The sequence below is a fragment of the Lissotriton helveticus genome, chromosome 1_1, assembly GCF_964261635.1.
Source record: "Lissotriton helveticus chromosome 1_1, aLisHel1.1, whole genome shotgun sequence".
NCBI classification, from domain to species: domain Eukaryota; kingdom Metazoa; phylum Chordata; class Amphibia; order Caudata; family Salamandridae; genus Lissotriton; species Lissotriton helveticus.
In genome coordinates, this window is record NC_136057.1 from 91,333,530 (window position 1) to 91,359,527 (window position 25,998).

General features: G+C 44.2%; 1 protein-coding gene across 5 annotated transcripts in view; it reads left to right on the plus strand.

Moving 5' to 3' along the window:
* Window positions 1–23,957, plus strand: part of LOC144754962 (uncharacterized) — a 225,443-nt gene extending 201,486 nt beyond the window's left edge. For all 5 annotated transcript variants that reach the window (XM_078643369.1, XM_078643541.1, XM_078643621.1 and 2 more), the window contains one exon: window positions 20,957–23,957. In XM_078643369.1, coding sequence (XP_078499495.1) covers window positions 21,553–22,623 — 1,071 coding nt within the window. In that variant the 5' untranslated portion in view covers window positions 20,957–21,552 and the 3' untranslated portion in view covers window positions 22,624–23,957. The remainder of the gene's footprint in view (window positions 1–20,956) is intronic.
* Window positions 23,958–25,998: the final 2,041 nt, after the last annotated feature.

Genomic DNA, 25,998 nt, shown 5'->3' on the forward strand with positions numbered 1-25,998 from the left:
GTGCAGGTAAATAAAAATGTGCTGTTTAAAATATTTTACACTTTTTAAAAAGATTTCTGTCCACAATCAAGTAATGCCCGTGAGCAAAGGGATAGACAAGAGAAACCCCTGGCTTCCGCCTCAGGGGTGAGAAAAAGGAAATCTCTGTGCCTTTCCTCTTGAAAGCGCAGTGAGTGTAATGGGAAGAAATTAATTGCAATCATTCTGGGTGCTTGTTTCGGTTTCCCTTTAGTAGCACATGTATGGATGATTTTCCTTTGGTATAGTTGTTGGCATTTTTAAACACCTTTGTACCCCTAATGGAGCAAACACAAGGAGATGATGGACGGAGCTCTGAAACTTTTCAGACACTCACCCCCAGTCACAGATCTGGGCTGAATCCATCATCGTTCTTTAGCTCACTTCGCCACCCCAGTTCAGACCCAGATATATGCAAATCAGTCTTGACCCTGTGCCAGAGACCAGCCCGTCTGCGCCCGTCCGCGCTGAGGACGGGCTGGTCGGGCGGCCGACTGGGGTGGCTGCTGGGGAGCTCCCTTCTATCAGGTACTCTTGTCAGGATTTGCTGACTCTTCATCCGACCAGGATGTCTTGCCATCATAAATTCAGGCCGGAGGATTTTCTTAACTCACCCCCGTGCGTCTGCTTTCTGACAGGTTCCGTTGGGTCTGTCTCTTTCTTGGACTCTATTCCGGGCGCGAAAGATGATACTATGGGCAGTTGCGCCTTGAGGGAACATGGATTCCTTTTAAACGCACGATCAATTATAAAACATAATGTCGCTTTTAAGGATTTTGTCCTGGATACAAAACCCTCTTGGGTCTTTGTTACTGAAACTTGGGCCAAAGAATCCTCGGGCCCGGATCTGGTGGAAGCTGTCCCAGAAGGTTACACACTGGTCAGGCAGGATAGAGTCGGACGGATAGGGGGAGGGTTAGGTATTCTGTTTAAGCAGGGTCTCGTATGTCACACCATCACTTTAACTGACCCTCAGGATGCTTTTCAGGCCCTTCATTTCTCTTTAAATGGTCCCTATGTGATCCCATTTACGGGCATCCTCATCTATCGACCTCCGGGATCCAGAAAAGATTTTGTTAATAATTTGCTCGGCATTTTAGAACCCTATTTTGGTTGCGAGCACCTAACGATTCTGGGGGATTTGAATTACCATTTGGAGAACCTGGAGTCCACGGAAACCCTCTCCCTCCTGGATGCCTTATCTGCTTGTGGGCTACAACAGCGAGTAAAGGGGGCTACCCACCAGGCGGGCCATACGCTTGACGGGATCTTCTCGAATGACGGGAGGCTCAAAGACCCGTTTCCTCTTTCGTGGCCCGATCACTTTGCCGTCCCGATAGAATTGACCTTTACCTCCACGAATAGTAAAGCAAAGGATGGGAGTAAAATGGAATCTCGGAGAAATTTTAAAAATATTTCTAATGATTCACTTGCCCTGAGGATCCCTAGTGAGGCTATTTCCTGGGAGGAAGATGTAGGCATGGCGGTACATCAACTAGAAACCGCTGTCATAATAGCAATGGATGAGCTGGCCCCGGCCTCCCTGCGTTATTGCGCTAGGAAAAGGCCGTCGGCCCCCTGGTTTTCTGAGTCGCTAAGGCTTCTTAGGCAGGGAGTCAGGAGACAGGAACACCTCTGGCGGGCTTCCTGGGATCTTAAGGACAAAGTAGCTCATAAAACATTATTGAGGAGGTATAAGGCGGGGGTTATTAGAACCAAGCAGGAATATTTTACAACTCGTACCACCTCCCTGTCCTCCCCGAAAGAGCTTTTTAAAATCGTGGACTCTCTTACCTCCCTGCAGATGTCTGACTCCGTTATTGGGTCTCAACAGCTCTGCAATGACATTGCCCAATTCTTTCAATCAAAAAATGGGGATATCTATGCTGCGTTAGAGTTGCAGAAGACTTCATTATCCATTTCCCCCCCTTCTCTCTCCCCCCCCTTACTGGTGGTTGAGGTTTCCTCACAGGGTAGTCTGTGTAGTTTTCCTCCCCTTTCTCTTTTAGACCTGGAGAATCTTCTCAGCAGGATTAGGTCGGGCTCCCCGTTAGATCCCTGCCCTCTCAAGCTCCTAAAGCAGTGCAAGGAGACTCTGCTGCCGCCACTCTTGGAGATCATGAATAGGGCGATGAGTGACGGTATTTTTCCATCGCAGTGGAAGAGGGCAGTGGTGAAACCACTGCTGAAAAAACCCACGCTGGATCCGGGGGTGCTAAAAAATTTCCGCCCCATTTCCCTGCTCCCAGCGCCCGCAAAGATGCTGGAAATACATCTGAACCAGCATCTTTCAGCCTTCTTGGAAAACTCCGATCTTTTTGATCATTCGCAGCATGGTTTCAGGAGGGGGCACAGTACGGAGTCTGCCCTCACCATTGTGCTCGATAACATCCGCACTAGAGTGGATAAGGGCCAGACTACCCTGCTCATCCTCCTGGATCTTACAGCTGCGTTTGACACCCTCTCTCCCTCAGTATTAACATCTCGACTGAGGGAGATAGGGGTGGAGGGGTCCACACTCAGCCTACTGACCTCCTTTCCTGATCGGAGAGAACAGAAAGTCAAGCTGGGAGAGTTTCTATCTCCATCCCTTCCTGTGCACTGTGGGGTTCCCCAGGGGTCGGCATTAAGTCCGACCCTCTTCAACATCTATGTAACCCTACTGGCCAGGCTTATTAGATCTTTTGGGATGGAGGTAGTCTCCTATGCAGACGACACGCAGATTCTGGTGTCTCTCGCCCAGTCTGTCACTCTGACTGCCTCCAATTTTAGACTATGCATGGAGGCAGTCGCCCAATGGATGATCAGCAATTCATTGAGGCTTAACGGCGAGAAGACGGAGATTCTGGTGTTCGGCGGAAAGGAGGCGATATGGTCGGCGGAATGGTGGCCCTCTTCGTTGGGAGCCTGTCCAGCACCTACGGGCCTGGCTAAGAACTTGGGAGTCCTGATCGACCCCTCGCTTAGCATGAAGCAGCAGGTGAACAGAACAATTGCCACCTGCTGGGGTGTTATTCACATCCTAAGGAAGATCAAACACTACTTGTCCCCGCAAGCAAGAAAGCAAGTTGTGGTAGCCCTCATAGGGTCGAGATTGGACTACTGCAACGCGCTGTATGCAGGGATCAATAAGGGCCTGCTGCAGCGTTTACAAATGGTTCAGAACGCCGCAGCGAGGTTTGTCTTAGATCTGCCCAGACGAACATCAGCCACCGCTGCTAGGAAACTCCTTCATTGGCTCCGGATGGGGGACAGGATTCTTTTCAAAATTCTCTGCCTGACATATGGAGCCTTGGCGAGAAATAGGCAGCGCGGAATAGGAGACCTTTTGGTCCCTTATAGCCCTTCCAGAAATTTACGCTCTGCCAAGAAGTCTCTGCTACGAGCGCCCCGCATTCGTAGAGCTAAGTGGGGGGGCAGAGCCTTCTCGAGTCTTGCGCCTAATTGGTGGAACACCCTACCGGATGAAATTAAGTCTCTGCCTACTATGCAAGCCTTTAGAAAGGCTTTGAAGACTGGTCTTTTTGCCAAAGCTTACCTGTAGTTTTTTTCTCTGCCTTTTTTTGAGGACTGTTGTCTGTTAGGCGCCTTGATGCCTTCGGGTTTTAGTTTCGCATTACAAGTTGTCATTCATTCATTCATTCATTCATTCATTCCTCATGGTGTGGTATATAAATAAATAATACCGGATCTATTTTTGAATGAATGAATGAATAACAGATAGCTCAATAAAATAAGAGTCAAGATTCGAGGTAGTAGGAGTTTCTGCAGGTTTATTACAGCATAAGGACAGGATCAGGACAACCTGCATAGGAACAGAGGTGACAGGGCCCAGCAGGACAACTGGGGCCCAGCAGCTGCCGGGGCTTGATCTGGGATGAGCGCGCTAACTTTTAATAACAATACATTGACTTATATACATAGCGCAAACACATAGCATTACATTGCAGTAGGCGTAACAGTGGGTGGAGCAGAAGGCGTGACGCGTAGCAGTCGCGAGAGATAACAGTAAAAGTAGGTGTAACTGGGAGTATACATAGACATGTGATGCAAACGTAACAGAATATGTCATGAATAGGCGGAAACATTGGAGGGGGCTACCTAAGGAGCCGGGACCTCTAACCTAATGGTGCGCGAAAACTGGCAATGACGTATTACTAGGAGAAGCTGGGGGCTATGAACTCTGTGCTAGGAGCAGAGACTAGAGTCTGGAGGGTCGGAGCGACATGTACCTAAACCCTATCTGGTATCTGATGTTTAGGGAACATGTTGATATAAACTAGAAGTCATGAGGGGAAAAGCTAACTTGATTCTAAGACTGGACCATGCATTATTCTACATGTAGTGCGTGATGAAGAATATTAAATGACCATTAATACAGTATTTCTCTAACGTGGAGCCGAATAGGCTAGACAATGACGGAAACTATTGATGCAGTTCAGTAGCTTAGGAATGCAAAGAAGGAGGACTGAACTGATAACTGGAACTATAACATACTTTTGGCAGACTCAGAGGCAGAGCCAAGCTGCACCGGGCACTGCGAGGCAGGAAGTAAGTGAAGGGTCGAGGATACAGGTGGGGGCTGTATCGCTCCTTAGCGAGGCTTTTAGGAGACAGGAGCTGAATCTGTGGTCCGGGCCCTGTTGGGGCCTAGAAACGGGGACTTTATAATGAAATAACGTGCACACTGAGAAACGTGACAACGTAACTTTACATAGGCCTGATATTCGTAGTATTCACGAGGACTGGAAAATGTCATACCAGAGGTGGACACAACTATAATTGCGTCATTAATCAGACATGGGGAATAACATATGCATATTGGTCATGCACACATAACATATGATGGATGAGGCGTAGGGACACAGAACATGGCAAAATTTACTTTTCCACATTCCCTCCTTGTCACTACGTTTCCATCAGGAAACATCAATATTCATGATACCATCTATCATTTCATACAGTACCATTTGCTCGTCTCGAATTGTCTTGGAACGGGATTTAGAACGGGGCTTGGGACTAGGAATACAAGAGGTAGCGCACATGCTGCAAATCGCAGGGCCACATTGTATACAGAGGCAGCAGCTAAATATGATCGCTACTGCAATACCTAAAAAGGACAGGACTTTCCATCCCCATGCGGAAATTATATTCCAGAACCAACCGGACCATGTCCAGGTGCCTGGATCTTGGTGTAACAGATGGGCAATTTTATGGAGTCTGGTTATAGCTGAATAAACAGACGGCGCGTTATTTGGAATGAAAATGCAGCAACTAGATCCGATGACTCTACAGGCCCCGCCCCTATCGGCCAGTATGACGTCAAGGACGAGACGATTTTGCAAAACGACAAATCTCATAGCAGATTGTTCTTCGGTTAAGTTACCTAGAGCAGAGGCAGTCTCATTTACTACAGCTTCAAGGGTTCTTGTTAACCTACGGATCAGTTTACTATTCTGGACAGGTCCTACAAAGAAGAAGAAACCTTTATTGAAATCTGTATACTGTTCTAGAGTAGTTTCAGTATAATCGACAATTGGGGACTCCCTTCTATGTCTAATGTGTACTAGATGTGTGTTTCTGTGATAATCAGATGGAGCTAGGAAAACAGGTGGCAGTAGGAAAGCAATGTAACAGGTTCCCTCCCAATCGAGGGGCAGACGGACATATGCAGTTTGACCACAAATAAAATAAGAATGACGTGAAGCTTTAAAAATAGATTTCCTACTGTCACTATACTGGATAACAGTAGTACAATCACTATGTCCTACGTGTACGGAACCATAACTACGGACACATAATTCGCCTTTGACAGGTAGTACTGAAATAGCAGGTAAGTCTGGAGTAGTATCAGACTGAACATTCAGGACCATAAAATTCGACGAATAACTACCTAAATTATACACTTCATTTTCTAGATCTAAACCTGTTCTGTGGGGGAAACCTTGCTTGTCTGGAAAACATGTACTGTTAAGAAAAGACATATCTGTTGAGGATGACGTTAACGTGGACCATGCTCCACACGAACCATTGTGTGAAAATGGATAAGGAAAGAGTGGCAGAACTCCCTTCGGTGTCTGGAAAGGGGGGAGTCGACCACACACCCAACAATTAGTGGCATTGCTGGTCTGGTGTGAGTAATGTAACATACGGATAAATGAGTTGTTGCGCATAGCAAGGCGGTATGAATATTCGTGAGGAGGCAGATCACTAAACGTGTGCTCTACTGTAGCATTAGCAGACATATTTACATGAGGAACTGGAAAATACAGATAGAATGCATAGCTGGTGCAGGAAATCATTATGCTGATGAATAATACGAAACTCAGAAAAACGATACATTGAATTGAGTTATTACTGACTCTCTCACTATGGGGGTCTATTTTATACATGTCAGAAACAGTCTAACCGTTTCACCTAGGGGAGGACTTATACAATCAAACTGACTGACTTATTTTACTAGACCTGAGCTTTAACTTATACTCCTGTTGCGGAGTTTTCTCTAACAAGGGAGGGGTTGTAATAATGTCTTGTGCGGGACAGTCCTTAAGAGCAATATTCTGGCAGTCCTTCAAATCCTGGGAAATGTTTTTAGAAACAGATTTCAATCCTTTAAAAAGTTTAACATGAGAAAGGTGGATCCATCCTTTTCTGCCTTCCAACTTGACGGCAGTACGGGTGGTCAAGAGGACCTGACGTGGCTCCTTCCAACGTGGTTCCAGCGGACTTGATCTGTCAAAATTTCTGATCATCACCAAGGAGCCTGGAACGATCTCGTGCGGTGCCACCTCGGTATTGTCTGGAAAGGCGGCAGCAACCTGTGAACGACATGAGTTGAGGGCAGACATCAAGGAAGCTAGGTAATCTGTCAGCATATTACATGAAACATCGGTAATACTTCGGGGTCTAGGAGTACCCCACATGTTAGGGGGGCGGCCGAATACGACCTCATACGGGGACAGACCTGATCTGGAATGTGCAACCATGCGCATATAAAACAAAGCGACTGGCAGAGCTACTAGCCAGTCCACACCTTTTTCTTTACAAACTTTTGCGATACGGATTTTCAGGGTCTGATTATGTCTCTCGACCAGACCGGCTGCTTCAGGATGGCGTACACAATGAAACTTCCACTGGTACCCTAACAACAGGGAAACGTGCTTCATTAACTCTGAGGAGAATGGCTGGCCGTTATCAGAATATACGACTCTAGGGAGTCCGTATCTAGGGAAGAATTCACGAACCAACTGCTTGGCAGTGGTCGCGGCTGTGTAATCTGGGACTGGATATGCTTCTGTCCACCTGGACAAAGCGCATACTACTACAAGGACATACTTGAAACCTCGACATCGCTCCATCTGAATATAATCCATCTGGAGGACCTCAAAAGGGTGGTCAGGGGGCTGGAAACCACCTTGTTCCACCGGGACACTTTTACCTGGATTAAACTGACAACATATCATACAGGTACGGACTTTCTGCTTGGCTGCAGCTCGTAAATGCTTGTTGAACCAAATGTTCTGAATACTGTCTAACATAGCTTTTTCTCCTAAATGTGCTGGACTATGTGCGGTATTAATAATGACTTGAACCATAGAGTCGGGGAGAAACCATGTGGCTCTACCCTTCGTTAACCATCCTTGATCTGTCTGGACCCCTCCTTGTTCAGACCATTTCTTGATTTCATCGGGGGTAGCATGTAACTGGATATCTATGACATCTTGTGTAGGGTCCTTAACTGTCATGCATGTAATCGGATCTGGAGTATGTGTCAGGTTAACTGGAATGTCTGGAGTCTGTGCTGTAAGCTTGGCTGTGCGATCTGCTAGATCATTACCTTGGGAAATAATGTCAGTAACTTTCGTATGTGCTTTGCATTTCATGATAGCAATAGATGTCGGTAAATGTATGGCATCTAACAGGGCTTGAATAAGGAGACCATGCTGAATCTTGGTTCCATGAGAAGTCATGAAACCTCTCTCCTGCCAGAGCACTCCGAAGTCGTGTACAACTCCGAATGCGTAACGTGAATCTGTGTAAACATTAACTTTCAAGTTCTTGGCGTGTATACAGGCTTGTGTCAGAGCGACTAGCTCTGCTGCTTGAGCGGACAGGGTATCAATACGGTGTGTCTCAATAACTTCGGTGTCAGTAGTTACTGCATATGCTGCGACTAGTTCTCCTGTGCTAGTTCTCATACATGAACCATCCACATAAAGTGTCAGGTCGGGATCTGGTAACGGAATATCTGTCAGGTCTTGTCTTGGCTTTGTCGTAATATTAACTACTTCCACACAGTCATGTGGGTCAGGATTTGAACTAACTGATGGTAACAGTGTAGCAGGATTCAGGACGTTGCAGCGTCTAATTTCTATGTGTGGCTGGAACAGTGTCAATTCATAACCTGTTAAACGTGCAATTGTCAAGTGCTGTGTTTGTGTTCGGTTTAAAAGAACTTCCACGGCGTGTGGAACTTGTACTGTCAGGGAATGCCCTAAAACTATGGAATCACTTTGTCTGATAGCTAGTGCTGTGGCTGCAACTGACTTGAGGCACGCAGGCAACGCCTGGGCGACTGGATCTAGTGTGCTCGAAAAATAAGCACAGGGCTTGTATTGTCCTGCTTGATCTTGTGTGAGAACAGATAATGCTGTACCTTCGCGTTCAGTAACGAAAAGTGTAAAAGGCTTACTGTAGTTCGGTGTAGCTAGAACTGGAGCTTGGCATAGGGCTTTCTTTAACTCGTTGAAACTAAGTGTATGGTCAGATGTCCAAGGGAGGACAGTCGATACGGCTGTCTCCTGTGTCGTTAACTGTATCAGTGGCTTGGCTAGAAATGCATACTGGGGAATCCATTGTCTACAATAAGAAGTAAGGCCGATCAAGGCACGTACCTCCTTCTGGGTTCTGGGCTGGGGAAGACTCGCTATTAACTGGATACGGTCGGGTGTCAACTGCCTACCCCTCTTGGACAGCAAGTGTCCTAAGTATACCACTTGCTGGACACAGAATTGAAGCTTCGAAGGTGACACCTTGTGCCCCATCTCGGCTAGAAAATACAGGACTGTAAGTGATGCTCGCTCGCAGGCACGTTCAGAACGGGCTGTGATCAGTAGATCATCGACATACTGGAGCAGGGCAGTGTCAGTTGGCATGTGAATGTTGTCTAGTTGTCTCTTGAGTGCCTGACTGTAAATACTAGGGCTTTCTGTGAAACCTTGAGGAGCGCGTGTAAACATATAGCTCCTTCCATTTAAACAAAATCCGAAAAGAAACTGGCTGTCTGGATGAATTGGAACACTAAAAAATGCATTCTTGAGGTCAATGACAGTGAAAAACATGGCTTCGGAATCAATAGCAGTTAACAGGGAAGAGATGTCTGGAACAACTGGGTACTGAGGAATAATACATTTATTAAGCTCTCGTAAATCAATCACTAATCGATATACTGGGGGTGCATTTGGATCAGTACGTTTCATGACTGGAATGATCGGAGAATTGCATACATTGGAGTCAGTTTCTACAACTACTCCTTGAGCCATGAGCTCGTCAATAATTTTGGATAAGGCTGCTACAGCCTCAGGTGGCAATCTGTACTGTCTGATTCGGGGTAACACTACACCTGGTTTGAGAGTCACACGATGGGGTGTGATTTGCATGTAACCTACATCAGTTGGACCTTGTGCCCATAAATGCTGTGGAACTTTAGACAATCTTGAATCAAAATCTCGTAATACATAGTGACCCTTAAAGTCACGTAGGAACAGACGTATTCCCTCTGGGGAACAGCAAATAACTGCACCTAATTCTTTCAGTGTCTTAATGCCTAATAGGTTTTCTGGACATGACTTAGTAAGTAACAGATCAGTAGTACGGGACAATGGACCTACTTCTAGAGTGACTGGCTTAGATATCTCATTAACTATTGGCTTTCCTGAAAATCCAAGGGAAACATTTCTTGAGCCTGAGAGCGGAGCCCCTGGAACTTCGGCATGACTAATTGTGGTCCTACTTGCCCCTGTATCGATCAAAAACTTTCTGTCTTTCCCTAATACTTGACTGTGAACATAGGGACCTTCTTGATCTACAGGTATCTCGATGAGAGGCAAGCCTACCTCCCTCTCTAGGCTGTTTCATGAATACTGCTGGTACTCTGGATACTCTGTCTGTGCATACTGGTACATCTGCGATGTAACGTGCTGTGTTGCAGCTATAGGCTGCGGTGCGGGAACTGTCTGTTGTGCATTCTGTGGCTGAGAAGTCTGTGAAACTTGTTCTTGTCTCGGCGGACGTGGTCTTTCTTTAGTCTTACCAGTAGCTATATTATGTTTCAGAACTGCACACTCGTTTATAAAATGACCTGGCTGTTTACAATAATTGCAGTTCCCTTTAACGGAAGCTGCAGGATGACTGGCTTGATTCGGACCCCTCTTCTGACTGTCTTGAGGAACAGATTGTGCAACTAGCACTTTCATTTTCGTGTCTTTCATACGTTTTCTCTCGTGTTCTTGCTCTTCCCTGATTCTATTCTGGTGATACTGAAGCATCTGGAGCATCTGGGACGGAGTATTTGCTTGCCAGGTGCTTTCGACTTTCAAAACTCGATTTTTAATTTGTGGGCTTGAATTCTCGACTAATTTAGTAACGAAAAGATGAGGGTATGACTCACTACTTGTCTTGAGACCACTGTTGATACTGAAACATTTTTCAAATCTAGAATAAAAATCACTAATATCTTCATCTTGTTTCTGTTTACAGGCTGAGATTGCATCCCAGTCTTCTTTTCTCGTTGTCAATAATCTAGGTAAAACTTGAATCAATAATTCTGGTAATTCTTTACATTTATCTCCAAGACCGGTACCTGGTACTCGTGCCTTGTCTTCAGCTTCTAGAGCTGCCCAATCGATCTTTTTCTCTCCCACCTCCCATTCTTTTTCCTTTAACTTTTCATATACCCCTGCGGGCAGCAGGACTTTTAACATTTTAATGATATCTGGGTAAGTGTATTCTCCCATACGGAGCATGTCTTTTAATTCTCTATGGAACCCTGCTGGATCTTTGTCATGACAGGGAATTAATTTCTTCATTTCAAGAAGTTCCATCTTTGAAATCGGAGTGTATACAAACACTCGTTGCATTACGCCACCCGCCCCTTGGACTGGGTGGACTTCTCGTAACGGATTCTGTCTGTCTATGTAAAATGATTTACTTTCTGGGGGTGAGACATGACCAAAATGCGGGTTCAGAAACGTTCTATACTTGTGACGCTGTTCTAGAATGATACTGATTAAATCGGTACCTAGACCTCTCCATCTATACTGGAGTAACTCGTTCAGGACATCGTGCAACGGACCTGGATCAGAATGTTGATCCTCATACAGAGTAATGAGGTGCTGGATCATATACATACCCACCAGTCGTTGCTCGGCTGGGGGCAGTTTCAGAAACATTTGTGCCACTATTTCGTCTGGAAAAGTGGTAGAATCAGTAATCCATCGGACTGCTGATCGGGCTAGTTCTTGTTCATGCATGGTACTTAATTCACTGTAACCGACTCGTGATTTCAGAATGTGATCGGTAGCTTGAAATACTTGTTCTAGAGAACCTTGTTCTGGTGCTGGATGATGAAAAATAGACTTGTGTTCTAGACGTAAATGGCGATCCGGAAATCTAGATTTTCCTACATACGCTATTCTGGCGGAATTCTCGTCTTCCTCTTCAGGATCAGAGGTACTTTCTTTCTCGCTTACTTGTGCTGCTTTACGCTGTTCGTGTATCTTTATTATTTCTTTACGGATTTTCTTGTACATACTCTCCATAGCACCGACGGTCTTGTGCTTACCCTCGGCTATATTATCACTCCACCTTGTCAGGATTCTCATTTCGGCGGCATCTTTAGACGGGTAATCTTGTTCTCTTATTAGACAATTGATCAGGAACTTTAATATCATGAGCTGAATCTCGGCTTTCCTTTGAGACATAATCTCGCCAATACTTTCTGGATCATCCCCTGTACGGATGAAACTATATATTCTGTCTAGATCTTCTTTCATATTCGGTAAGGTGACTAGATACTCGGTCACTCTCCTTACACGTAAGGAATATAAAACCATATTATATTCGCCTGGAACTGGATCATAGACACATTCGTTAAGGGTTTGCCTGATTTCTGTAACAGACTGATGTTTGGGCGTGCGCTGTAACGCTTGAGCATGTAATTCGAGTAATGTTGAACGCTTGTGTGGCGGCGGGGTTTGAGGAAGACCTCCTCCTGCGGCCCCTAAACTGGAGTCGTCTACTGAGGCTCTACGTCCTGGCAGAGTGGGAAATGGAAATGTAGGCTGGACTTGTATGACGGGCTGGACCGGGGGTACCGTAACAGGTACTCCGGTGTCTGGAAGAGCGGGAAGTGCCTGATTTACAGGGACTGGCGGAGCGCGAACAGGATTTGCATATTCTGGGACTGTGTCGTCCAAATAGGACGAAATAAAAATATCAGCTGCGGTCGGTTTATGACGTAGCTTGGTCGGAACTAATGGTGGCGGGAAATTACTGGATGCCTCTGGGGTCGCTTTTGGCAAACCTTCGGCAAGAAGAGGATACATACCCTTAATAAGGGCATGCCTCTGTCTGTCTGACTGTTCGGCTTTGACTTGTTCACCTATCTCGATTAATTCTCTTTCTTGGGCTCGTTCCTGGGATTCTCTACTTAACTCTGACTTTCTGACTTCTTTCTCGGTTCTTCTATGAGCTTCCTTACGCCATAACTCGATGGCATCTTTCTGTGACTGTCTGGCTTTCTTTTTCCATAATGCTTCTTCTACTCGCATGATACATTCGGCATCCCATGTACCCGATACGGGCCATCTATACTTTTCTCCTAACTGTTTGGTATACTCTACCCATAAATCTAGATACATTATGGCGCTTATGCCATGTTTCTGATACATAAAATGACCTGGACTGTCCCTAGGTGGGACAGGAACCGCTTCTTCTAATAAACCCTTTCTAGTTTTTAACTGACGTAACTTGGAAAATATAGGCATGACTGAACTGTAATCTGGACACAATACAATACACAATGAAAACACGAAATCACGTCGCACTCATACCACAACATTAAAATACATAAAGAACATTATGAATAACAGTTCGAACAGAATATTACCTGGAATACTGAGAACAGAACAGAACAGAATGTCTCGAGAACGGAACAGACTAGAGTTACTGGATGCACTGCTGTAACAGTACGGAACATACCGGTCCCATAAAGGGACGCATCAAGACCCGTATCCACCTAGGTGAACACTTCGTTTGTGAGTCTGGGCACCACCAACCCACGGACCAGGAGTCAATTTAGATTGGTCCTGTCTAGATACTACCCCAGCAATGGTACTCACCGGGCAGCACGGAACGGAAGGCCTCGGACGGGACTGGACGACGGACGACGAACTTCGGACTTCAGTTACAGGTGGGCCTCCGGATACCTCGGACCTTGGACTCTCGGCTTGGGCTCTGGTCGGGACTCGCCGCGTTCCTCCACCGTCTCGTTCGGATGCTGGACCGCCTCCTCCGTCTCCTCCGTGGGCCTGAGGGATACTTGGAGCAGAAATATCTGCCAGTGCACGGTATGGTTCCGTCACGACTGCAGAGGGTCAGGGGGTCGGCGTGGCTTCACCGACGCGTGGGGAAAGGGCAAGTCCCTATTCGGGCGCCATTATGTGGTATATAAATAAATAATACCGGATCTATTTTTGAATGAATGAATGAATAACAGATAGCTCAATAAAATAAGAGTCAAGATTCGAGGTAGTAGGAGTTTCTGCAGGTTTATTACAGCATAAGGACAGGATCAGGACAACCTGCATAGGAACAGAGGTGACAGGGCCCAGCAGGACAACTGGGGCCCAGCAGCTGCCGGGGCTTGATCTGGGATGAGCGCGCTAACTTTTAATAACAATACATTGACTTATATACATAGCGCAAACACATAGCATTACATTGCAGTAGGCGTAACAGTGGGTGGAGCAGAAGGCGTGACGCGTAGCAGTCGCGAGAGATAACAGTAAAAGTAGGTGTAACTGGGAGTATACATAGACATGTGATGCAAACGTAACAGAATATGTCATGAATGGGCGGAAACATTGGAGGGGGCTACCTAAGGAGCCGGGACCTCTAACCTAATGGTGCGCGAAAACTGGCAATGACGTATTACTAGGAGAAGCTGGGGGCTATGAACTCTGTGCTAGGAGCAGAGACTAGAGTCTGGAGGGTCGGAGCGACATGTACCTAAACCCTATCTGGTATCTGATGTTTAGGGAACATGTTGATATAAACTAGAAGTCATGAGGGGAAAAGCTAACTTGATTCTAAGACTGGACCATGCATTATTCTACATGTAGTGCGTGATGAAGAATATTAAATGACCATTAATACAGTATTTCTCTAACGTGGAGCCGAATAGGCTAGACAATGACGGAAACTATTGATGCAGTTCAGTAGCTTAGGAATGCAAAGAAGGAGGACTGAACTGATAACTGGAACTATAACATACTTTTGGCAGACTCAGAGGCAGAGCCAAGCTGCACCGGGCACTGCGAGGCAGGAAGTAAGTGAAGGGTCGAGGATACAGGTGGGGGCTGTATCGCTCCTTAGCGAGGCTTTTAGGAGACAGGAGCTGAATCTGTGGTCCGGGCCCTGTTGGGGCCTAGAAACGGGGACTTTATAATGAAATAACGTGCACACTGAGAAACGTGACAACGTAACTTTACATAGGCCTGATATTCGTAGTATTCACGAGGACTGGAAAATGTCATACCAGAGGTGGACACAACTATAATTGCGTCATTAATCAGACATGGGGAATAACATATGCATATTGGTCATGCACACATAACATATGATGGATGAGGCGTAGGGACACAGAACATGGCAAAATTTACTTTTCCACAATGGGAACAGTCCAGCCCGAACTGCCAAGCCATGTCTTCCCTGGACCGGAAACAAGCATCCTAGGACCGGTTGTGGGGTCACAGCCATCATCAGCCAGGCTATCTTGAATCAAGTGGCAAAGTGAGCAAGGAACCCACGTCTGGGCATACCCTGCCAACTGATGAATTCAACCCAGATCTGTGACTGGGGGTGAGTGTCTGAAATGTTTTAGCGCTCCGTCCATCATTGTCTTGTGTTTGCTTTGTTTGCCCTAAGTTGGCAGGGTATGTCTGGACGGGAGTCCCTTGCTCACTTTGCCACTGGATTCAAGCTAGCCTGGCTGATGGTAGGCATTTGCTCTTTTTAGGGTTAGCTGCGAGGTTCTAACATGCCTTATTAGGCATCATTTTCCTTGGAGCTCTGAAAGGAGACCCCTCTACTATCTAGTAGTCATTCTCCAAGAGTGCCTTTATTTTTAAACATAAGGTCCTCGAAGCAAGGAGTGTTAGGCTGTTCAATAATGAAACTGGACAACAGCCCAAAATCCCTTGTGTCGAGGATAAAAAGCCTCCCAGAAATGAAAGCTACAGGTACGGGTAGATATATTATGAATTTTATCAGAGCTTTGCTTTTTACTATCTATGGATGCATCTTTGTAATTTTAGTGAAATTATTCAGTACATGTACAGTACAGTAAATGTAAAGTTGTGCATCTGCAGCCATCTATTGCTAACGAAGTGACTTTCAGGGTCCAAGGAAAATATTGATCTGTATCATTAGTTCTGAGCTTGTCTTTAATGATACATGTTTTATAGGGTGGCCAGAGTTAGCTAGAGGCAAAGGTTCTTTTTTTGATTTTTAGCTTGTTGGCACATGATTGAAATAATAACTTAATTCTAACCATCACACCAGCCTGCCAAGGATAGACATATCATCTTTGCTTGTTTTGCTTTTGTGTATTGGGACCGCCAGGCTTTCCTCATAATTCAGCAGCTTTGTTTTTATCTTTGATATGTTTTATGTTGGTAAGCTTGTGTTTAATTTCTTGAATTTGTTGGAGTGATTCCAGTCTCTTCAAAATGTTAATGTTGTCTACCAAATCAGATTTAAACTCAACTTGTTTTCTAGGGAGAGGGAGGTCAGGAACAAATATAGATAAGGCAAACAAAAGTTTACAAGCCTATTACTCTAGGCAAATTATTTCGTTCTCACTGAACCTGATAAAGTCTATGAAACCATAACAATCCTGAATACAGGGCCCTAACTATTAAGTCTTGCTACAATTGGATCCCTTTACCACAATCCAGATGGAAATTACTCCCAAAGCAGATATAGCATACACAAATTACTTAGTGGAGAAAGCAAGGCCATCATCTGAATGAAAGGTATGAACTGCTTTCATTTCTACAAGGCACTGCAAATATTGTATGACTGCTCCAACCAGGGCAGTGTTGTGCTGCCACACCCATAGAAATCAAGAGCAAGAATCAACCCCAAAATGTAGTTATTCTGCTGATAGTGGGCCAAAATTGATTAGGAAATGACACCCAAGGCATATTTATTTATTTATAATAAAGCACAAGCTAATACCCGAAAGCGTCTAGATGCTGGAAATTGGATATCGTGATGGGAGTAGGTCCTGGACTTACTACAGAAGAGTAATTTTGTGTCATTCGTAAGTAAACATGGCCACCACTATCATTGCTGTGGCACTGTAGTACTGATGCCAGAATGTGCAGAAGCTAACCCTTCGTAAACTGCTCTGAATTTATCGAAGCTATCCTTTAATATTAGGTGTGTGCTTACTAACACTCCTGGTATGGTTTACATGGGCATTGGAGACAGTGGAGAAGTGTGGCTCACTGGTTAGAGCGGCAGACTCTGAGGCAGAGATCAGGCCCGGGACCAGGGTTCAAGTCCTGACGCGTCAGGGTCTTGGGCTCAATGTCAGCGGACTCGATAATTCTTGCCTCGGCGCCTACTCTAATCATGGGCCCCACGCTGCAACTCTGGGCAATAGCTTGCTTAATCTCCACAACGGCCCCAACAACACTGGGATGCCTGGCTTCACCTTAGGGGTGCCCAGGAGGGGCATCTCACAGGGAGAGCCAGGAAGGGTTCCACAGCGGTATACAGCGCCGGGACGCCCCGTTGGGGCAGCTGTGCGCTTTACAAAATACACTACACACTGTATCTTTGATAAACGTGTATGTATACCTAGAAAAGAAACCATCAGGGGGCTTTTTGCCTTTTAATGTTGCCTCTGTTACCATTAATGTGTTTTGCGATCCAGTTACATTAGCAACTGTGCAGGTTTGATCCATTCTTTGCACTAAAGAGAGCTGCACTGTTCAATTTATCATTGATTCTGTCACCTTTGTGCCATTTTGCCTCTAAGGAGAGAACACCCAGTTTCATAGTCCACTCAATAAAATATGGTTTAGTGAGAAAGTTATGAATCTTGAAACAATACCTTTCTCTGCTTAATTGCCAGCATGTGATAGAGGTGGGCTTGAGCCTTTTGTCTGTCACCCACACCTAAACATTAGCCCCAAGTACTAAAGACATAGCACTAACCTGTGATGTAAAACGAGAGAGCTAAAGACATACCCACCTACTTGCTAATTTGTCAGTCTGAAATTAGAAAACATGGGCTCAATCTTGGCTTCCCCGCTTGACCGAATTGTATTACCCTAGGCAATTGTCTTATTTCACTTTCACTCCTTTTACTGTATTAACACACATATGAGAGCAACTTGAAATTTATGAGTTCAGGATGAACATTGTACAAAACATCTTTGTTTGATTTAATAAATTATATTTTTTTCCATAGATAATAATAACCCAGGCCACATAGATGGTGCACAAGACAACAGTCTAGACTCTTGATTTGATAATGGTATTGTTGTCAGGGTGGGGAAGGCATGTCGATTTTTCTAAGGTCATATTTGAGAACTATCACTTTTAATAAATGCTTTTCAATGCAGTGATACAATCTGATGCCTTTAAGGGAAGGCTTGGGCTATCGAGCAAGAATAGAACTCCAGGAAGTGGGTCCTTATGTCAAGTCGCCTCGTTTGACAGACATCTACGGACATTAGACCCTCGTCTGGCAATGCAATGAATATTTGGTACCCACTACCAGTTCAAATCAGACCCACTCCCTCCCTGAAAGTGATGAAATTAGAGTTCAAGAGGGACTCTAAACAAAGTTCTTCATTTCATCTTTTTCTAAGGCTGACCCCTTGCTTATAATAATGAAGCACTTGTAGAGCGCCTGGCTACCCTCGGGCATCCAAGCGCTAGGCTGGTCTATTTTCCTCTTTTCCTCCCTTCTGCATTTTCTCTTCTCACTCCTTTCATTTCTGCCCTCTGATTATGTTCTCACCCCAATATACACTTTCCAAGAGGTATGTTGTAAGCATGCGCAGAATTTAGAGTTTACTAAGTGCAAAGTGTCGGAAAATCACCACTTTATTCCATGCAGAGAGCAGCACATTATGCATTACTTTCCTTGGCTTGTTCTTACGCCAGCCGAGTTAAATACAGTCACAAAAAGACTGCGTTTCCCAGAATCGGTTGGAACGCTTGATTAGAGAAGACTAAACCGGGTGCCCTATCATGGCTCTCTGGATCTCATTTAAGCCTCCTATGCTTGCAGCGAGCCCTACTCGCTGATGGTCCCCATTGGGAACAAAATTTAAAAAAATCAATTGAGTAAAGAGCTTCAGTCACTGGAAACATCAGAGTGAAACAATAGCAAAATCGACTCTTGACAGTTCACGAGCATCGGTGACAGGAGCTAAGCAAAGAAGCAAACAGAAACACAACAGTGGTGGCATTATAACTCCAACTCACAGCTGCACTGAGAGGATACTGTCTTTCATAAAATGGAGACTTTCTGACACTAAAAATACATCGGACACAAGGTCCACCAAACATGACAGATATCCCGTCCGTCTTATTATAAGTATATGATATCCTGTGGCAGTTGTAATAAGGTGAGCAGATAGGATATCTTTCACATCTGTGAAGGAGTTACCTGTCCGAGAGGCAGGTGTAGAACCAGAGGAGTTGAAAAAGGAGTCAGAACTTGATATTGTGGACTGACGGCAAAATATCCCATAGATCGCCCTGAGAACCGGAGTGATTTTAGGGTGCTTATGTCTCCGAAGCTTATTTTGTCAGACACCTGGACCCTCACCTCAATCACCTGCTTGAGGCGGGCAGGCTCCAGATGTTGGTTTTTATGAGGCTTTGCTGCTCTCAGGTGAATGGTCAAATGGTAACGCCCACTCAGCAAGCGGCCATGTGAGGCCGCAGGAAGAGGATTCATTGAAAGCCAATACTCCGCCCAGTGCAGAGGGAAGCAGACCCAGAAAGGAACAATCGCCTGCCTGTGCACCTCTTCTGTTTGTCCCTCATACGTACCTGGTGGAGAAGTGTGGCTCAGGGGTTAGAGGCGGCAGACCCGGAAGCTGAGATCGGTCCTGGACCAGGGTTCAATTCCCCGCCTGGGCAGGTCATGGGCTCAAAAATTCCACGGACTCGATAATTCTCGTTCCGGTGCCTACTCGACTAACAGGTTCACACTCTGCGACTCTGGGCAATAGCTTGCTTAATCTCCACTACGGCCCCTCGCGGCGGGATGCCTGGCTTTCACCTTGTGGATACCCTGCTGGGGTTATCTCACAGGGGAATACCAGGACGGGTTCCCAAGGCAAGCGCCTTGATACCTTCGGGTGATACGTGCGCTATATAAATCGCAATACATTTACATTTACCTACTTGTGCCCCTCCTCTGTTTGTACCTCATAAGCACCTACCTGTGCACCTCCTCTGTACCTCACAAGAACCTACCTGTGCTCCTCCTCTCTTTATACCTAATAAGCATCTACCTGTGCACAGCCTCTGCTTTTTACCTGAGGTGCACCTCCTCTGTTTGTCCCTCATAAGCACCTACCTGTGCACCTCATCTGGTTGTACCTCATATGCACCTATCCGTGCACCTCCTCTGTACCTCACAAGAACCTACCTGTGCTCCTCCTCTCTTTATACCTCATAAGCATCTACCTGTGCAACGCCTCTGCTTTTTACCTCAGGTGCACCTCCTCTATTTGTATCTCATAAGCCCCTACCTGTGTACCTCCTCTGTACCTCACAAGAACCTACCTGTGCACCTCCTGTTTGTACCTCATATGCACCTACCTGTGCACCTCCTCTGTTTTCTACCTCATACGCATCTACTTGTGCACCTCCTCTATTTGTACCTCAAAACCATCTACCTGTGCACCTTCACTGTACCTCACAAGAGCCTGCCTGTGCACCTCCTGTATTTGTACCTCATAAACAGTTGCTTCTGCACTTCTTCTGTTTGTACCTCATAAGCACCCCCTGTGTACACCTCCTCTGCTTGTACCTCTCAGGTACCTATGCACCTAGTTTGTCATCCCTGCAATGCTAACCACGGGCACTTGACTTTCAGGCCAGTACCTGTCTTCTGCTATTTGCATGCAGACAGATGCTCCACTGCTTTGGAAAAAAATGTACAATGAGTTACCTTTGTTTTGTACTTCTTGAAGATTTAGTTTTGTTATATACTTGTCATATACTTCCTGAAGAGTTACCATTGTTATACACTTCCTGAAACTGAAGAAACAGCAACACATCCTGATCCACCTTCTTCCATAATCTGTTCTTGTTCAGACAAAAGCTTGATCATATGCATCTACCTAAACTTGTGCCTGTAGCAAGTGGGTGCTCCTTGAGTGCATCTTCCTCACTGAGTTACTTTGTGAACCCTGACAAATCACCTCCTTTTCTGAAGTCAATAAGATGTGTTGTGCTAAGCAGAACTTCTAGTTAAATATCTGTGTATGGTGGAATATCCCTTACTAAGTTTCAAAGATGGTAAAGACAAGATGTCTTTTACTACCATTTAAACATTGTATATTCACATTCCAGTACATTTGCATGTAGTAATTATACATTTCTTTACATCCAACAGAAAACAAGCCTTGAATACATGAAAAGAATATGGATAATGAAGACATTACTGTACATCTGCAAGAACAATGACAAACTGGGCTCCAGTATTCAGGAAAACATCAGCACAGTCCTAGACAGACAAACCTGAACCTTAACTGGCAGATCTTGAAAATGTAGGCAACACCACTGATAAACCTCCTATCGTATAAAAAAGTATCCAGTACAAGCTTTGATCTTGAGATCGGTATGATGTGCTTACAGCAGTGCTTTGCTTCGTAAAATGACTACTACTATTCAGTCTTTTATGTATATTGTAAACCATTTCTGGCCAAACCACAGGAAGCAGAAAAAAGAACAACGAAGTGGAGCCGGACAACTGAAGTTTAAATTGAAGTTGAATTCTGCTACATAAAATGAAAACTTCTGTCCCAATTTGCACCAACCAAAAGGAAGATGAATCTTTACCCCCAGCTGTACAAAACCAATAGCCATTCTAAAGGCACTATCACCCACAAAGAAGTATTACACACATTATGAGTGCAACAGGTATTTGGTGACCTTGAGTGTGACAGGTATTAGTTGCCCTTTGCACTTTATTGTTAAATCGGAAACTAAATGTGCAATATAGCACACACATTTACGGAGTGTGAGAATAACACAATTGCTTTAACAGACATGTTGACCCTTCAGGAAACACAGTTATGTGATGTAGACAAATGTATACCCAATCCAGAGACACTAACCAAGAATAAAGAATCACACACATGCATCGAGAGCTTTAGTTTGTCATCACTACTAAAGGGCCCTCAGCAAACTCACACAGGAGAAAAACAATTCAATTGCACTGTATGTATGAAGTGCTGTAGTCAGTTATCTGACCTCCAAAGACATCAACAAATACACACAGGGGAAAATCCATACCATTGCAATGAATGTGCAAAGAGCTTTAGTCACTTATCAAACCTCCAAAGACATCAACAAATACACACAGGGGAAAAACCATACCATTGCAATGAATGTATGAAGAGCTTTAGTCAGTTATCACACCTCCAAAGACATCAGCGAGCACACACAGGTGAAAAGCCATACCATTGCAATGAATGTGTGAAGAGCTTCAGGAAGTCATCACATCTCCAAAGACATATTCTAACACACACTGGCGAAACACCATACCATTGCAATAAATGTGGATGTAGTTTTAGGCATTCCTTAATATTAAGGAATCGTCAACAAACACACACAGGGGAAAAGCCTTCTGGGTGCAGTGAGTGTGTTAAGAGCATTAGTCAGTTATCATGTTTACAAACAGATCAGCGACACACAGGGGTAAAACCATTCAAGTGCAGTGCATGTGGGAAGAGCTTTTGTCAATCGTCAGTCCTACTCAGACATCAGCGAACAAACACAGGGGAAAAACCATACTATTGCAGTGAATGTGGGAAGAGCTTTTGTCAATCGTCAGTCCTACTCAGACATCAGCGAACACACACAGGGGAAAAACCATACCTTTGTAATGAGTGTGGAAAGAGCTTTAGTCAATTATCAGACCTACAGTGCCATCAGCTAACACACACTGGGGAAAAACCTTACTATTGCATTGAATGTGGGAAGAGTTTCAGTCAGTCATCAGTCCTACACAGACATCAGCGAACTCACACAGGGGAAAAAGCCATTCAAGTGCAATGAATGTGTGAAGAGCTTCAGTCAATTATCAATTCTGCAAAGTCATCAGCGAACACACACGGAAAAAAAACCTTACCATTGTATTGAGTGTAGAAGTACTTTCAGTGACTCCTCAAAGCTAAGGAAGCATCAGAGAACTCCCACGGTAAAAGCAATAAAAGTGTACTGAATGTATGAACGCCTTTAGTCGATTATTAGATCTGCACAGCCATAAGCAAAAACACACCTTCATTAACCAATTGAAATAATCCTAGAGATGTAGAGGATTTGGCAAGAATGTAAGGCCAATAATAGTGACCCAACTGTGGATACACACAGGAGCAAACAAGTGCAGTTATTGAGAGATGAACGAATTACAGAAAATTATAACATTACAATTAAGTGTGACATTCCAGGACCAGATAATAAAAAGTAGAGGATAGAAGACCCGACTTGCAGGAATGAAGAAAAACATAGATATTTATAGATTTATGAAAGTGTCTATTCTTCTCTACATGTAGAGAAAACCATGAAATACTTGGAAACATATTAGAAGACGAGCATAAGGTTGACTAAAAAAATAAATATAGTTGTTTTTTATTGAGTGAAACAGTGTTCTTAACAAGTGCAAGAAAAAACCATGCAAGCATATCTGATCATACTACTAGTCAAAGCAACACTATGAACAATGCTTGGACTAACAAGGATCTTTTCAGCTAGATTTTGGGATTAGTGATAAGACCTGTAAATCCATAAACCCGAAACACATGCACTCCCATGAAACGCTTAACCAAAAAGACACGCGTAGTTCCTCATAGCGAGCAGTGAAAGTATCCAAGTCGTCCAATCAGAAGGATGGTAAAGAGGCTCTATTCCAGGGGAGTGACGAGAACAAGAAGAGCCAACAATAGCTGACACACAACATGCAAATTGGGCATGCTACTAACAACATTTGTCAAAAAATATCCTAGGATAAAAACTAAATATGAGCATAGTTGTTGATCTCTACATTAAATAATACAAACAACCATTTATTGCATGCCATTCACTCATTTGTCTCTTAATTAAAAAGTGTTGTTACTACCAAATGTAATGTTACTTATTTTACCAAACATAGCTCAGTATGTCTGACACAGCCTTTCTGCCATCTATTGCTGGTTTTATGCAAGATTGTATTTCTATAAAACTTACCTTGGAGAAGCAGAAGGTGGGAATAATACTATTATTCTCTAAGTTCTAAAATAAGAAATCACTTTTGGGGGTAAGCAGCCACTTCAGTGACTTTCACATAATTAATAAAGCACTCGTGTTATCTATTAAAATGTATGATGACTATAAAAGATATGTGAAAACATTCATTCTCTGTAGACTGTGTGCTGTTTTATAATGTCATCACTGGCAGACGTTCATAGACATGTGACATTTTTAAGAAAGACTTTTGTTGCAATAGTAGAGGTAGAAGGTGCTAAACAGATGCTGATAACATCACACGTAACACATCCAAATTGAATGGGATGTAGGTGCCATTAGTGTATGAATTACACAACCTGATCAAGAGAGAAAATGTCTGCAATTAGCCATTCAGGACGCAGAGGCCGGAGCAATCCAGGGCAACCCCAATAATGCCTGCTTAGACAAGGCATATCATCGAAACAGCATGTTCGATAGTTTGTACCGTACTGGAGAGCATACTGTGCAGATGTATTTTAACATCACTTTTTATTTTATTTTTAATAACATTTCACACATTTATATTAGCAATATTCACAGTTATAATTATTTAATGCCGTTATTATCAAGGCATTTGTTCTTGATTAGATATTAATTTTGTTGCATAACATCAAGAACAATATCCTAGTGTGTGTTCTTACCTTATTCTCGTATAAGGTGGGTGCCTTCCCATAGAACCAAAAGCAAAATCAAGGCTTATTTGGATCTCACGCAGGTAGAACAATAAGTCCTTAAAGTCATGAAGCTGCACACTGAAAGATGGCCAGGCCAAGCACAGGGCATCTCTTCAGAAGAGTGGGGGTTCATTAATGAAAATCACAGAGCTGCAGATATGTGTTAGTCAGGCCGAGCACAAAACAAACAAAAGCATTTACAGCTTTTGCAGTGTTGTGTAGAGCGCAGATGGATAATGGACTCCAATCTTAAAATTATTGTTCAGCATAGGAAATGAAAAACAAAAGATTGTTCCCATTAAAATATGAAACATATATAATCAATTCTGATGCTATAAAAATGTACAGAGCAATTATGGATTTTACTTGCTAATAAGAAATGTATGTTTTTTGTTCCCCAGTTCTTGTCAAGGAAGGGAACCCTGTCTAAAAATGAACATTATTGAATAGCATTAGTAGAGTAAGACTGGGTCATTTGAAAATTTATTGAAGAAACAAATTGGCCCCACGAATACGGATCTAAAAATGAATCTCTCTGCTTGTTTGAATGGGTAAACCAAAAAAAACCTTTTTATGTTTGTTTGGATTTGGATGTAGATTTATAGAGCGCGAATTGCTGCCTGGAGGCGTCCAAGCGCTAAGAATAACCAGAAACCTACCAGAGACCTGTAAAGGAGGCTAGCTTGAGGTTAATGGGGTAGGTTAAAAAGGAAGGTCTTTAGCTGTTTGCGAAATGCAGAAAGATTGGAGTTGGCTCTGAGATGCGGTGGCAGGGTGTTCCAAGTCCTGGATGCATTGTGGGCGAACGTCCTGCCGCCAGATCTGGTCCTTTTTATTCTAGGGGCCACTGCTAAGAAGGTCTGACTGGAGCGAAGGCTTCTGCTGGGAGTGTAGTGGGTGACTAGGTCTGTCAATCTTGGCATGTTTAGTGTTGAAGTGTTTGTGAAACAATTACAGTCAAGAGTGTCAGCATGTGACTAAAGAAAGACCACTTCCTGGCCACATGGCTACCTTTCCTGGATAACACAGCTGGGGTTCACTGAGAATTGTCTTCTTCCCCCTGGCTGAGTGCACTAGTTATGTTCAACTAATTTAAATGATTGATTGATTGAGAAGACATCTGTCCCTAGTGTTCAGTGCTGATGTTCAGAATAAAGAGGTGCACACAGTCACTGTGATGCCAGGTTGTTGTGGTGCAGAGGAAACATATAACAGGGGGAAACATCATTTACCCCGCAGTCTTTACAGCAACCAGCCTTTACAGCGAGGTTGGTACGCACGTGCGACGTTACCATGCGTTACTTTAGCACGCAAGTCGTTACAGCGACTTGCCGTAGGGGATGCATTGTTGGACTGGTGTTGGATTTTTAAGTCCAACACCTTTCCTATTGTTGCGTAGACTGAAGTTTGATGAATAGTAATTTACACTATTCAAAAGTCCAGCCCCACCTAATGCAAGTCATTGTAACGACTTGTGTGATAAAGTAACGCATGG